The 16,175-nt window shown below is 35.3% G+C and overlaps 2 protein-coding genes and 1 long non-coding RNA gene across 3 annotated transcripts in view; 1 reads left to right on the top strand and 2 right to left on the bottom strand.

Moving 5' to 3' along the window:
* Positions 1 to 16,175, bottom strand: part of LOC134754980 (uncharacterized) — a 543,731-nt gene that overhangs the window by 425,301 nt on the left and 102,255 nt on the right. The gene's annotated exons all lie outside the window — the stretch shown is intronic.
* Positions 543 to 4,267, bottom strand: LOC134753836 (probable histone-lysine N-methyltransferase set-23). The gene is made up of 2 exons (XM_063689777.1): positions 3,216 to 4,267; positions 543 to 761 (listed from the first exon to the last, which is right to left on the bottom strand). Exon 1 carries the CDS (start codon positions 4,068 to 4,070, stop codon positions 3,264 to 3,266), a length of 807 nt encoding a protein of 268 aa, XP_063545847.1. The 5' UTR covers positions 4,071 to 4,267; the 3' UTR covers positions 543 to 761; positions 3,216 to 3,263.
* The window catches only part of LOC134754810 (GTPase-activating protein), a 172,187-nt gene continuing 162,208 nt past the window's right edge, over positions 6,197 to 16,175 (top strand). The window contains exon 1 of the mRNA XM_063691188.1: positions 6,197 to 6,726. Within this exon, the coding sequence (XP_063547258.1) occupies positions 6,642 to 6,726 (85 nt within the window). The 5' untranslated portion in view covers positions 6,197 to 6,641. The remainder of the gene's footprint in view (positions 6,727 to 16,175) is intronic.

The raw sequence follows: 16,175 nt of genomic DNA, 5'->3' as shown, positions 1-16,175 counted from the left end.
TACCCGTTACCATCAAGATGTTGTCTCCTTGACTTCCCCAATCCAAGCCAAGTGGCCGGGTCTGAACCACCGTCTCTTTAACTCCCGCTTAGTGTTGCCAGGTAAGTCATTAAACATTACCCATCACCCTAATATTAAATTCAGATGTTTTAAGAATGTTGCCAAGTAAAATTTATATTTGCTTGCACTTTTTGATATAATTACTACAAAATCATGACATTAGGGTATGATCGGAGGGTATTTTTACGCCATATCTGATGTAAGGAGGTTTTACATTTTATTTTATTTTAGGGAATTTATGATGCTTTCAATATCGTCTAGTAAATATAATTGGCCAAGCCTATCCAGCTTAATTTGAGACTATTTCACCGACTCCTTGGTACGATTTATATAAACAAAAGGTTAAACGCCACGTGTAACGTGCGCGGCGCGGCGGTGTAGTCATCGTGACGTGAACCGTGAACCTTGACGGAGTGCACCAAGGTTGATACAGGAGCTGAAGCCGCACTCCTCTGTTGACGTCTTTAGCGGTCAAAGGATTAAACAAAAAGTTATTTAATTTTAATTATATATATAATTTAAGTTAATAGTAATTTTATGATATACCTTTTTTAATTATTAACCACGTGTTAATTAAATTCCAGCTTAGTAGATGGGGAGTCTGATGGAGGAGTAATCTTCAATGGGCACCGACAGCACATTTAGTTGACGTGGCCTCCCGTTTGGCAACACATGTAACTTCCCCTATGAGTTTTGTTATTCTGTGGACAATAAAGTGGCTCATAACTCATAAGTTAATGGAATCTTAGTACCATACATTATTGTTTGATTTGAGCAACAAATAAATCAAAATAACAGTAATTTGGATCATAGCTTGTTTTCTTTTTAGGGTTCCGTACCTCAAAAGGAAAAAAAAAAACGAAACCCTTATAGGATCACTCGTGCGTCTGTCTGTCCGTCTATCACAGCCTATTCTCCGAAACTGCTGGACCAATTAAGTTGAAATTTGGTATACATATGTAAGTTTGTGACCCAAAGACGAACATGTAACATATTAATTTTAAACATGGGGGCCACTTCTGGGGGTTAATGACAAAATTAAAAAAAAAAGTTTTTTAAACTATATCGTGCAATTTTTTTTATTTTTTTTTAGGATAAACAGTTTATTATATAAGTTATTCAAGAAAATAGGCAAAAAAATACAATTCCCCCTTTATCTCCGAAACTACTGGGTCTAAAATCTATTAGAAATGTGCAGTCAAGCGTGAGTCGGACTTAACTACTTAGTTTTTGATCCGACCCCTACTGGTTTTTTAGACATTTCACTCACGTTTCACATAAAAAATACATTGCTTAAATTGTGTTATGTACCCTTAGAACGCGAGTCCGACTCGCACTTGGCCGGTTTTTTCTGCTTAACTACTCAAAAGCACATCTGATAGAAGTTTCCAGATGTTATCACCTTAGAATGTTACCAAGTAGCCTAGCAGCCTTGTGCTTGGATTGTATTTTACAGGTTCCTTCTATTCCTGAAAGGAGCCAATGGGCCCCAATTACTTCCTACCAAATAGCTACGCATATGTCAAATGAAACAATATATTATATAGATCACTAGCTTTTTCCCGCGGCTTCGCCCGCGTGATTCATCATCATCATCATCATCATCATCATTTTTTATTCAAGAACAATATTACATTGTGTTTGAAATCTTAAAGCTAGGCACATGCACACAAAAAATATTACAAAAACGAACATCATAGCCACCAATAAAAAAATATTAATAATACCTAATCAAAAAAAAAGTAGAAGTTTCCAAAATTATATAAACATGAATTAATCAATTATAAATAAAAAAGAGAAATGACAACAATTAAAAAATAAAAATAATTAAATTAATTCAGTTAGGGGGCGTTCAAATATTACGTAACGCAATTTTCGAACATTTCGACTCCTCCACCCCCCTGTAACGCGCCGTAACGTTTTCGTGTACCTCCCCGCCCCCTACCTAAAAGTTACGTAACACACAAGTAACCATTTTTAGGGTTCCCGTACCCAAAGGGTAAAAACGGGACCCTATCCGATGTCCGTCTGTCTGTCACCAGGCTGTATCTCATGAACTGTGATAGCTATACAGTTGAAATTTTTACAGATGATGTATTTCTGTTGCCGCTATAACAACAAATACTAAAAAGTACGGAACCCTCGGTGCGCGAGTCCGACTCGCACTTGGCCGGTTTTTACCTAAAATTCACAATAATGTTCAGCAAAGTATAATTATAAAATTTAAGAAATGAGCGAGCGTGTATGAGGAATGTTATGCAAAAGAGGTATGTCAGGATGTCAGGATCGTAGCAAGTGGAAATCCGTGGTCTCCGCCTACCCCTTCGGGAAATAGGCGTGATTATGTATGTATGTATATTATTTAATAAATAAAAAAAACATTGTTACGTCACGCCTTGATCTAACCCCCCCGAAATTTAGTATACTTATAGGTAAAGGTGTCTCAACCAACATACTAAAAGTACTGATGGCGTATTCTGTTTGCTTTTGATGAAGTAAATATATACTAGTAAGTGTACTGTATGTAGTGTACATTTAATGTAAAAGGTAGAAATTTCAAGAATTTTCATGACCACATTATTAAATTTCAATATAGATGCCATTTTCATAATTCACGTCCCAAAAAAACCATTAGAACGACACCCATAATGATATTTAGACATATCAACCCCATTGCACCATTTGCACCCCAACAGGGGAGATGGTTTTTCACGTCCGCCACACTGGATTTTAAAATCGATGTTGTTTTCGTAATCAGCGACCTGATAAACCATAGAAACTTTTTCACCACATTTACCCCTTTTAGGTTTTGAATTTTCAAAAACCTGAAACACATGTTTATTCATTTATCGTTAGGAATACTCCTGTGAAGTTTCGATTAAATTAGTCTAACTAATCTTGTTTCCCCATACAAACTTTGGACCCCCATTTCACCCCCTTGGAGGGTGAATTTTGAAAAATCCTTTCTTAGTGCACCCCTAGACCTTATAAGAAACCTACGTTCCTAATTTGGAATCTCTAAAACCAGTGGTTTGGGCTGTGTGTGTGTGTGTGTGATAGTTGGATTCCCGATATAAGTGCAAAAAGCTTTACTTCATCTTCATATACAATAAAATAAGGGGTTTATTTTCAAAGAATTATTAAAAACATCGAACCTGTTTTTCAATAGTTACAGCAGCATCATTTTTAACACACAAAACATGTTAATATTTGTCAGAAGGCATTAGGCCCAAGCAGTTGTTACTGTCGCATAAACATTTTTTCCTATTTTCTACTTCTTGTGAATTAACAAAACTGTTTGAACCATAATTATATGTTATTTCAGAACCAGGATGTATATCTACTTGAGAGAATATAGCCAATTTGGGTAAAGGATTATTAACTCTGACAGGTACAATTAGACAGTTAGGATCGCAACTATGGTTAATGTAGCGACCAATATTGCCAACCTCACTTGGATCTACTATCATCTGCAATTGTGTTCCATCGCAATATTCATTGAGGCAAAATATATAGTTCATTTTTTTGAGTGTGTCATTTAATTTATGCCGCTTCTTAGCTTGTTCAGGAGTTATAATCTCACCAGCATATTCACATATAAAAGTACCTCTAGGAATGAACTGGGTAGTGAAGAGTCCTTTACCCTTGGATATGTTTCCACATGTTTTTACTTCTAAACAATTAATAGGTCCTTTCTGAACCACACGGTTTCCACAGCTCTGCGAACAAGTACATAAACTGTTGCATTCTATAATTGGATAAGATAAGTCACCAATATCTTTTTGGAAGTTTAATGTATATCCTTCCATTTGATAATTAGCATCTCCTGATTTCATCAAGCATTGGCAGGATCCTGTTGTACATATTAAATAGCATTTGCAGTAATTTATTAACCGTGAATTAAAATTACATACTATATTATTGTATTCAACACTGTCCTCAAAAGGCCCTGGTATGTTTTCATCGACATATATTATATTGCTATCAGAGTGCATATATTCGTCATTCATTTCTACCAATATATATTTGCTAAATAGACATGTATAAACAAACTGTGAAAACAGTTTTGCAGGAAACTGTATAACTTTTGAATAATAAATCTCTCTATCTATCTAAGATTAAAAATATAAATAACACTTAACAGTTGAATATCATGTACTCGTAAAATAAATAAACACATCATTCACAAACCTAACCTAAGACCAAAGCAAAGAGCATATAATCACCGGTAACTACCGTCACTACCTGGCAAGTGGCAAGAGCTGCCGCCTAGCGCAACTAGGAACAAAAATACGAAATGTATGGAAAAAACTATAATACTAATGGCGGATATTGCCGTCTCATTCTCTCAGTGTATCCATCTTACTTCATCTGACAGTCGACATTTTTACCTGCTCTGTATCGGCCATAGACCTAGCATTACAATAGATGCGGCCTACCGCGTGCGCCCGTAAGGGATAGACATAGATGACGTCATAAACGTGGGGATATCATATTGGTAAAAATTACCCCAATATTTGATATCACGTTGGGGCGATTACCCTGGAGGCAAAGTTTGACGGTGTTAAAATTGTTGAATAAAATGTCAATGGGCCGTTCTTTTTAGGCATATGAACAATGAAATACCTCCTATAATTCGCGCAGGTGGTACAAAACTAAACATGTTTAGTAAATAAAACGTAAAATGGCCCCGACGGAAGATCAGCGCTAGCCCAGCCAGGCTAGCACCATGCTGAGTCGGGACCATTTTGTGGCTTATACTATTTATGTTGTGTTTCCTATGTACGTTTTTCCTCTTTTTTGCCACGAATAAACACTATCTATCTATCTATCTAAAATAAAATGTATTATGAGTTTTAATTTTATGAAACCACAAATCACAATCACATTATTCACACCAATTAATGTACACCACATTTAATATTCACAACATTTGTTTATTTTATTTTTTGGAATTAGAAATACGAAAAAACTTCGAGGTCAAAATTACCCATAAAATTATGATATTTTCATCTGGTATCCCTAACATGATTGTTATGCAGCTAAATTAAGAAGAAGATTAAAAACGGCTGACCCCAGACTCGTCTGAGTAGCTGACATATTACCACAAACAACCTACGTAATTTGGGCGGATAATTTTACAAATAATGTTTTGTTAATTTGTGTAAATAATTGTGATATTTTTATTGAAATCGTTTGATTCTATATTGCTTTGAGTGTAACGTAATTTTACGATGTTATTCTCACATATTGCGTTAAGAGGAAGACCGGTGTAAAATACCGTACTTACGTGTGAAAGGTTATGTTCTCATATTTTTGCTCAGAGCGGCTATTACAGCCGATTACAGATCAATTCACCATTATTTTATCAATTCAAAACGCTAACCATCACTATGTTTTATAAGAGAAAGCACAATTTCATAGAAAACAACAATAATTAAACAAGTAACGAACAAGCATGACATGTCACGTACTTATTTGTTTGCCACAATTTCGGTTGTGGCAGCGGTGGAAAAGTGAAACTATGACAAAGACAAAAAGTAATATATTGTTCTCTGTCACTACTACTGAAAGATACATAAGACTATCCCGTTAGGTCATTTCGCCCCACCCCTCATGACCGATCATGATGTTATCATAGGAGCCAAATCTCTATGTACGAAAAGTGTCCATCAAAAAACAGTAATTAGGCGGCGCCACCTTACACCGAAATACTACCAAAAACAACCAACGTAATTTGGTCGGGTTATTTGTTGCCTTATATGGTTCATGTCCCAGAGCCTAACTAGCGCCACCGGAGAGATTAGGAACTATTATTTAAAGCTGAAAGCGGTCACTTTTGCAACAATTCTGCCATAAGAGATTGGCATCCTTTCTATACCATCCATACGTTATACTAGATTCATGATCACGTCAGTGCAACGTCAGTGTCATATCTGTCTATGGTCATATCCCTTTTCATTATACTCTGGCAAGACTGTGAAGACAAGACTGTTCCAGGAAAATTAATCGCGCCCTTTTCTACTGACAAAACTTGCTTGACCAACTATAGTAAATAAACTTTTTTGCTACTGGCAATAAAGAAACTTTGGCCACGCTTTGTAACGATTACTCGATTAGTATTAGTACACATCCGCGCAGGCGCTTTGTAGTGACGTGACGTAATTATCCATTCATAATTTTTGTTCATTCAATAATTTAGTAAACTTTATTTTGAAGTACTATGAAGAAGTGTTCAGATTAACTAAAGCAAAGCCCAATTAGATTCGCGTTCTACGCATAATAATTATCTTCAACAATGTACATTTATTAGTTAAACTTTAAACTGCATTCATTGATAAAATAATGCATTAGTTGCGCACATGCGCAATGCAAGCGGCAACATCCATCTGTGCGTGTGTGATGATACTGATGATAAACCTTGTTGGAAAATGTGGATAAATGAGACTAACCTAGTGTTTTTGTACGAATGGATTTCAAGTGCTCAGTAAATACGTCCGAAGAAAGACTTGAACAGAACATTACGACACTCCGGAAGTGGCGGGACAGGCTCAGGCTCGTTCCGAAAGAGATAACAGCGGATGAAAGAGATAAACAGTAATGGATTTAACATGGCGGACGATATGCGTAAAGTGCGAGTCGAAGAACGATTAAAAATAAAGATCGGTAAGTAAATTTCACCGTATGTTTGTTATAATTAAAGACGGAAAATGTTATTTTAAATGTTTTCCTCCTCATGCTGTGTTTAAATCGAACTCTCCCGATGTTGTTGTCATCATAGCGAACAGGTGGTATCAGGAAACTGTTTCTAGTGCCCTACATGAATGAATATTATATCAAAGGAATCATTTAAATAGGTATGCGATAATTACTGCTGGCCTAGGAGATGACACTGTCGCAGTAATTTAATTACACGCATTTTCTTTGTTTGCAATTGGTGGTTTGACAGTTCGCGCAGTTTATGAATGAATTGGTCTTGACTTACATACAATGAATATCATGTTTAGAGACGGCATGTATTTGTTGGTTTCTATGTCAAACGTGCACACGGTTAACGACAAAGCTTTTAATTTATGTTTCATGTTATGTATAAACCAGTATTTCAGAGTTAGTAAAAAGGGCTCGATGTAAGTAACTAATCAAGGCATGAATCACCAAAATCGAGATTATTTCCCTTCACTACCTTTACGCCAAGCTTAGGCCTACGCTAGTTTATTGTCAGCTACTAGAACTCGGGGCATTAAATGAGTTGTTCTGTTTAAGATCAATACTTATAAGTACTCTATGCTTCAAATTTGAACACGAATTGTCAACAGATTAAAAACTGCATTAAATTTATAGAGTTCACATCTGCTAGGAACTCACTATCCATCATCTCCTGTCCATGACATTAAAACTGCAATAAGTTTCAGTTCACTATCTGCTAGGTACTCACTATCCATCATCTCCTTTCCATGACACTAAAACTGCATTAAGTTTATAGAGTTCACTATCTGCTAAGAACTCACTATCCATTATCTCCTTTTCATGACACTAAAACTGCATTAAGTTTATAGAGTTCACTATCTGCTAGGAACTCACTATACATCATCTTCCCATGACACTAAAACTGCATTAAGTTTATAGAGTTCACTATCTGCTAGGAACTCACTATCCATCATCTCCTTTCCATGACACTAAAACTGCCAAGTTTATAGAGTTCACATCTGCTAGGAAATCTCACTATCCATCATCTCCTTCCCATGACACTAAAACTGCATTAAGTTTATAGAGCACTATCTGCTAGGATCTCACTATCCATCATCTCCTTTCCATGACACTAAAAGTATCCAAATATATTGATTATGCAATTACAAAGAAGACAATGCAAACAGATTTGAAACATTAAAATAATACACAAGGTTTTCTTTTCTCAAATTTGACTACATAGTTTAGTTTAGTTTATTTATTTCCCAATACAATGTTCGTTGTTAATGTAAGAGAATACAATTAAGCAATTACTTGTCCTATAGCGATCGTCGGATACAAAGAAAATAATTCAATTACAATTTATAAGTATTCTTATGTTTAGGAGAAGTCAATATGCAATGGTATATAGGTCTATCACAATATCTTAGTCATGTCAAATTATTCAAATAACAAATCATACAATGTCAAAATTAATAAATAATAAAAATAAAAACAATTATAATATAGTACTTACAGAGTACCAATCCATGAATAATTTGAATTTTAGAAACATATCAAATGGAAAATAAAAATATAAATTCAGGTACACGACATAAAAATAAAAAACGCATTTAGCTGATTTGCAAGATCGAAGTGATCCCAAAACAATATAACAATTTACATTTGGTATTGACATATTATATTGATATTCATTTCCCCATATATTGTGCAATTAACAAACACAACAAGAATTTGTCAGTTTCTATTCCAGAGGAAAACAATACTTTATAGGTGGACAAAGTGTAAAAAAGTTTGGTTAAAAAATATATTATGATATCACTTGTACACACAGCTGCAAAAGTGCATGGCTACTTCGTGAGTGACTTCCATATATGGTGTTGAATTTTTACCTAAACCATATTTTTCTACATATGGAAGAACCTAAGAAAATGCTCTGACTAGACAAGAATTATGAATTGGGCTTATGGTTTTTTCATGACACTCTTTGCAATAGCCAATAACGATTACTGTAGAGGTACATATAGGTAGAGGCCTATATGAGCAATTAAACATACTGGCAAGGCCTGACTTAATACAAAAAATCGTAATTCTATATGTAATGTAAACATTTAAGACAACATATCATCTATCTATCTATATAAGCCCTTTATCCTGAACTCAGATTTTTCTTCCTTTCTTTGGTAGTTTTCTCTTTCGCTACTCTTCTCCAGTTTGGACCAGCCGTCAGTTTGAGTTCGTCTTCCCACCTCTTGTACTGTTTTCCTCTATTCCTTTTACCGTCTCTAGGATACCAATGTGTTACTATCTTACTCCATTTTTCATGTCTGTTCCTTAGCATATGCCCAGTCCACCTCCATTTCAGTTGATCTATCTTTGAGAGTACATCTGTTATGCCCGTTTTTGCTCTTATAGTTGTATTTCTGTGTCTGTCTTGTTGTTTGATTCCCAGCATGCTTCTCTCCATTGCTCTTTGACAATGCTCGAGCTTTTCTCTATGATGTTTTGAGAGTGACCAAGTTTCGCAGCCATAGGTGAGGCAGGGCAAAATGCAGGTGTTAAAAACTTTCTTTTTGGTGCTATTACTGAGGTCAGTGCATTTCATCACCTCTTTCAGTGACCAGTACTTCTTCCAACTATTAGCTATCCCTCTTTTAATTTCCTTGGTTGTCATATCTTTATGGGAGATTATCTGTCCTAAATATACATATTCTTCTATATATTCGAGTGGTTGATCGTATACCTTAATTTCATGGATGTCAGAGTTTGTCAATAGTTTGGTTTTGTTTATGTTCATGGATAGCCCAGTTTTCTCACTTTCATTATTTAGTTCTTGTATCATTTTCTTCAAGTTGTTTGCATTTTCCTCAAGTAAGACAACGTCATCCGCAAATCTGAGCTGGTTTAGCTTTCTTCCATTAATGTTAAGACCATATTGTTCCCAATTCAACTTTCGGAAGATGTTTTCAAGCACGGCTGAGAATAGCTTGGGAGACAGGGGGTCCCCTTGTCTGACTCCTCGTTCTATTTTGAATGGTTCTCCTTAAGTTTCCAGTTTAATTTTGGCTTTGCTTTTGGCATATATGTTCTTGAGAATATTTATGTAAGTTGTAGGTATTCCTTGTATGCCCAAGCTTTCCCATATGACTTCATGGCTAATACTATCAAATGCCTTAGTATAGTATATATATCAATGAAGGCCATATACAAAGGCTTGTTGTATTCATTGTATTTTTCTATGATTTGTTTAACTGTGTGTATATGGTCCACTGTAGCAAAGTTCTTTCTAAAGCCAGCTTGTTCCATTGGTTGGTTTTCATCCAATATAGTACTGACACGGTCGAGTATGATCTTGGAGAAAACTTTATATATGTTAGACATTAAGCTTATTGGCCTATAGTTTCCAATCTCTTCCTTTGGACCTTTTTTTATGTATGAGAGTTATGTGTGATGTTTCCCATTGTTCTGGAACAGGGACCGGCCCGCTATCCCTTATCGGGGTTTTATAAGGGTATTGCATAAGGCTTAACTCACCATACCCATTGCCAGACGAAACCCTTTGTTTTGGTTTTAAAAACCCTTATATAAAGCTACTACATTTGAGTAATCGGTAGCCCAAATACCCTTACAAAACCCTTATCATCCGCTCACCAACACCTTGCATATTGCTTATAAGGGTTAGCCTTATAAAGGGCTTCCCTTTTAGCATATAAGCGTGCTAATTTAAGTCGTCTACCTTGTTCATAAAGCACACATTACTTCGAATCCGAGCGATCGTCGGCGGCGACGGCGGCGTTTTTTGACTAGGCACGTATTTTCTTTCCTTTTCATACACTACCTTAGATATATACTAATCCTGTCTCTTTCACGCAAAGGGAAACCTTTATAAAAAGCGCTTAAAGATAAGGGTAACCCTTATTAAGAGCTAGCCTTATTTTTGGTTAGCTTTTCGGTAAGGGTTAGTCAAAGGTAAGGGTATGAATAGGCTTGCAGTTCAAAAGGGAAAGTCTTTCAATGTGTTAGCCGTGTTTAAGTGTCACCCATTGAAAGGGTTTTATCGCGGAAAGGGTTGTCCGGTCCCTGTTCTGAAATGACACCTGTCATTAAAACTTGGTTAAATATTTTTGTTAGTATTGGAGCTATTTCTTCGAGGGTTCCTTTCAATGTCTCATTTGGGATTTTGTCAGGACCTGGGGCTTTGTCCGATTCTTGGCTTAGTATTGCTTTTCTTATCTCACATGGTAGTATTTCCGGTTCAGATTTTAGTTCAGATTCTGAGTTAATTGTTAGAGTACCACCCATTCTTTGTACTGGAATATCTTGGTTTGAGTATAAGTCTTGGCAGAATTCTGTAGCCAGCTTATTGATGTCTTTCCGGTTTGTGATGTTGGTGTGTTTTTTCTTCAAATTTGGTACCCAAGCATTTGCCTCACGCAGTTCTTTAAGAGCTTTTTTAGTTCCTCCTGTTGATATAATGTGTTTTTCTAGTGTTTGTAGTCTCTTGATTTTTCTATCTTTTCTAATGCTTTCTCTGATTTTCTTACTTAAGTCTGTTATTTGCTTAATATGTTGTTTCTTCATTCCTGTTTTAAAGAGGTCTTTTCTTTCGCTTATAAGCTGCAATGTTGAGTCACTTAAAGTGTATTTTTGTTTTAGGATGTTCACTTTCCTATGGTATTTAAGCTGGTGGTGTAGTTTGTCATAGCAGTTTTTGACATCTACTATGTCGTCATGTGATATCTCTTTGTATAGTGAAGTTAGTGAGTCAGATGTCGCAGAGATGTAATTCAGTGTTGTGACTTACGCTAGAGTGGATAATGTGTTTTCTACATACTTTAGGTGGTGAGATCCATAGTGATGCTCAAACCATGCGATGATTGGTGTTGAAGTTGAATCTGGATATAACTGATGTGTCTGTGAATAATTTTGGGTGGCTGCTTATTATGTAATCTATTTCGTCTTTGTACTTTCCTTCCGGGGAGACCCAAGTCCACTTATTATTTTTATTTTTCTTAAAGATGCTGTTTAATATGCTAAGATTATGTTCTAGCAACAAGTCTATTAGACGTTCTCTAAAAGGCGGACCTGTGGATTCTATTCCAGTATTTCCAGTCCCCAGTCACTTATTTTAATGGGAGAGTGGAACCCAGCGTGGAACGACGCTTTCTAAGCAGCAGTTGACCGCAACTAGATGGGTAGTTAGTAAAAACCCACCGAATGTTTACCTAAAATACCCATATTTGCCCTATACCGTAACTATGTGTTTAGTGTGGTTAAAATATGATTTAATTATAGTCGTTAGTTTTCAGGCTGGCCCTTTCGGTTAACTCTTTGTCTATTGTAAGTAAAACTGCACATGCTTCTACCTGCAAAAAAAGAATCGCTAACTTTGACCGCGTATACTACATGGCTATACTACGTATAGTCGTTAATTTTCAAGCTGGCCCTTGCGGCTAACTCATTGTCTATTGTAAGGAAAACCGCACGTGCTATTCACCCAATAAAAAACGATTCGGTCAATTTAACCGGTTATTGAATTACAATTTCTATGGAACATGCAATAAGATTCAAAATATCTTGCGAGGCTGTGCGGGGTCCCTCTACGGTTACTGAGTTTCGGCGAGTCGAACGCTACAGAACCTGTCTAAAATGTGTCAACGGGATGCGTAACAAAGGCGCGTTATCCGATATAAAATATATGTATATCGGAGAGCGCACTTACACTGGTTTTTGAGCGTTGGCCTAGGGGGTCATCCATAAATTACATCACACGAATTTCGTGATTTCACATTTGGCAATCCCTCGTGTGACTTCACATATTTGACAATTTTGTTTTCAACAAAATTAGCACATTGAATTAAATATAGTTATTTCAATAAAAATAATTTAAATAATAGGAATATTAGAAATTTTATGACACGAAACCGATAAGACATATCGTTTCAAAAGCTAGCTTATTTAGTTGTATCGCGAATACAATCAAAACAATTTTCGACTACAAGTGAAGTTAAAGTGACGTCACAAAGTTTGTAACTCCTCTCCCCCATGTCACAACATGTCACATTTTCTAGACCCCCTCCCTCCCCCTAAACGTGGGACGTAATTAATGGTTTTCCATTGTAACTGGCACGTATTTAACCGGTCAAGTAATTAATCGAATTTGGGTAGTTTAAAAAAATAAAAATGGGTATTAAAATTAATAAATTGGCAACAAAAACGGAGCCTTAAATTAATCAATATGAGTTGTATTTTTATGAATTTTGGCCACATTGCCAGGAAAGACAGTGATAACCTGGAAAAGCTGGTAATCACTGGTAAAATCGAAGGCGATAAGCCGAGACGCAGGAGCCCAATGCGGTGGACAAGCCAAATTCGCTCAGCCCTTGATGTAACGCTCCACGGTGCCCAACACTCGACAACAGACAGAATGAGTTGGCGGCAAATTGTCCAAGAGAAGCTAGAAGTTACTATGTAGAAGTGACTACGACCCTCAGTGATGAGGAAACCGATGCAAGGAGGAGGAGGAGACCACATTTTAAAAAGAAAACGGCTATATATTTGAGGCTAATATAAATTATTGGCGCTAAAATATTAATACACAGCAAAATTATATTATTATATGCCCAATGAAAAGTTCCGGTTTAATATTTTAGATTCCCGAATATTGATAAGCCAATAGGGTATTTGACTGTATTTAAAATTAATTATTTTACACCATGCATGAAATAAAGCACCAGAAGGTTAATAGAGAAACGTAGACAGCAGTTATTTTTAGACACAATTTCTATTTTAAAGCTCGTATAAAACTATAAAGAGTAGGTAATTTGATTGTGACGTCACATGCTAGTGTTTCATACAAATTCCATAGTAGCAAAATCGTTTTGACAGTTCGAAAAAAGAAACTGATTTGACTAGTAGTCAAATACCCTATTAGAATTGACCGAACCTTTTTTGCAGGTAGTAGCACGTGCGGTTTTACTTACAATAGACAAAGAGTTAGCCGTAAGAACAACTATACATACTATCAAAGATAGATATAACTCCGTAATAGATGGATACAGTCTAAGAAAAAAACGTGCCTCGAAAATCAAGAAAATTTGATTCTCGCTCAGAGGGCGCTACTAGCTTTGGCCTACTGTCGTATAGATGGCGTTGACGGTTTCGTTTGTTATTTAACAATTTTAACGCATATCAGTGAAAGAACATGGGTCAAAATCATAAAAATAATTAATGCAAATAAAAAAAATCATTTATCCATATTTAAATACATTTTATCGTATTTTTTACAAATCTTTATTTTTAGTTTTAAAGTGTGTCGATAGATGGCAGTGAATTTACTGTGGTTACAAAATTTACTATGACAGTACCGCTCTAGTATAAGTTACTCTATGATACTATGCAACAATCGCCGCGCTATCTGATAAGAGCTATAATATTGTAAAGTATTTTCGTGGCAGTTTTATTTTAATAAACAACTGGTTAAAAACTGTATAATATGTGAATCAGCTTGCAACATGCACTTATCTAGAACGTAAGTAATTAGTAACTTTGAAAGTAATTATGTACCTTCTTATTTAAAACAAAATTATTAACTATGCTTTATCACGTCTATATCCGTTAAATTCCAAATTACCTCTCACTGATTTTCCCAAAAAACTAAGCGTAATAAGCTTCTTATAACATAAATATCATTAATACACGTTAACACAATTAAATAAAAACCAATTTTGTACTTAAATCTCACCATTTTATTTATATTTTGTTAATAATCGTTTTTACTCACCAAAATGAGTAAATACGAGTATTTACTGTATGCTTTGAGTAACTACCGAGTAAATATTCAGTATTTACTCACCCCTACCCATCTCTAGGCAGGAACCTAAATATCCGTTTTTTACCCTTCGGGGGAAAAACGGTTCTATTCGTGGAGTAATGACATACTTTCCGCACTAGCATTGAAATTTACTATTTTTAATTGTTTGTAGTGTATTATGTATTTTATTTTATTTGTATTAATTTATTTTAATTGTGCACTACCTGTTAAGTTGACTATGTTCGCCATTTTACTATCTGAAGGTTGTTTAGAAGAGATCTCTGTTAAGTGATAAGTCCGGCTGTTGTTACTTATGTAAGTAGATTTTTTGTAGTATGCAATAATAGTACATTACTACAGAGGCCGGGAAGTAAGGGGTTGCCGGCCGAATGCATATATACGGCCTCACTACGTTCGGCCGGATAGTTATGAGGCCGACAACCCCTTTTCACGCCGATGTATGTATAGTGCTTTTCTCAAACATGCAATGAAATAAATAAAGAAATCTCCACGAAATCAAAGTTTTAATTCTAAAGAAACTAAAAGTAAACTAGGCACAAAATATAACTACCACTTGTACCTATCTTTATCACACGTGTCGTATATTTTACACATGTAGTTAATCAATTTATTACACAAATGTTCAAAGGTATATTTATGTATCTTTGATTTTTCGCCTTGTATCCTCTGACTGTAGTTTTAGCCACATAACTAAGATTACATCGTTTTTTATGTTGATATTATGCTTCACATACATCGTTGCCTTAAACATGGAGTATAATTAACAGGTATTCATTTAATATTTTCGTCGGAACTCATATTAAATAACACAATAAACAACGCACAATAAATCCAATAAAATATAATTACAGATACACAATGAAAAATGTTCAACTTTACCTCCAAAACGATTAAAAAACCACCAACGCGTGTTTGAGTAGACATTTTTACCGCTAATATTTAAATGAAATATGTTTGTCAAAGGACTGTCTCATTTCAAACATAGACAGAGATAATCATACTATCTTTGTCTTACACTGGTACTAGCACCCAAAAGAAAAGGATGAGTATAGTTTTTTGTTCTTATTTACTGACAAACTGGTTTGACCAACTATATTTTAAATCTGTATTTGTAGGTAAATTTGTAATTAAATATTATTGGAATTTGTTAAGGCGCTCTTATAGTCAAGTTTTAGGTTTTCGAGGGGGTGAAGCAGACGTAGTGGTAGAATAGGCAGGCGGGCGCCCCGCGCGCCGCGCCGCACGATTCCCGCGCAACACGGCTACGTCCTTATTCTGACGCCATCCGTATTCTGGATATTCTGATTTGTTAGTTACGGATTTTTTTCCGGAAATTTAATATATTTAATAAGATACATACATTATATACATTGACGTAATAAATAAAATTGAAGTTAAAAATTTAATTGAACTTTAAATTGATTATAGGCATATTCGTATTTTCATGACTATTTAATGAAATTTAAAATGGTAGGTAAATAAATTGTACCTATGTATACAATACTAGAGTATGCCGCAGTAAAACAAATAATCAATCATTTCTAATCACAGTTAATCAAAGTTATGGTTTGGAATTTTATTATAAAATGTCCGT

This window comes from Cydia strobilella, chromosome Z, assembly GCF_947568885.1.
Source record: "Cydia strobilella chromosome Z, ilCydStro3.1, whole genome shotgun sequence".
Lineage (NCBI taxonomy): Eukaryota > Metazoa > Arthropoda > Insecta > Lepidoptera > Tortricidae > Cydia > Cydia strobilella.
The sequence above is the reverse complement of the archived record's forward strand: the minus strand, read 5'-3'. Positions and strand labels throughout refer to the sequence as shown.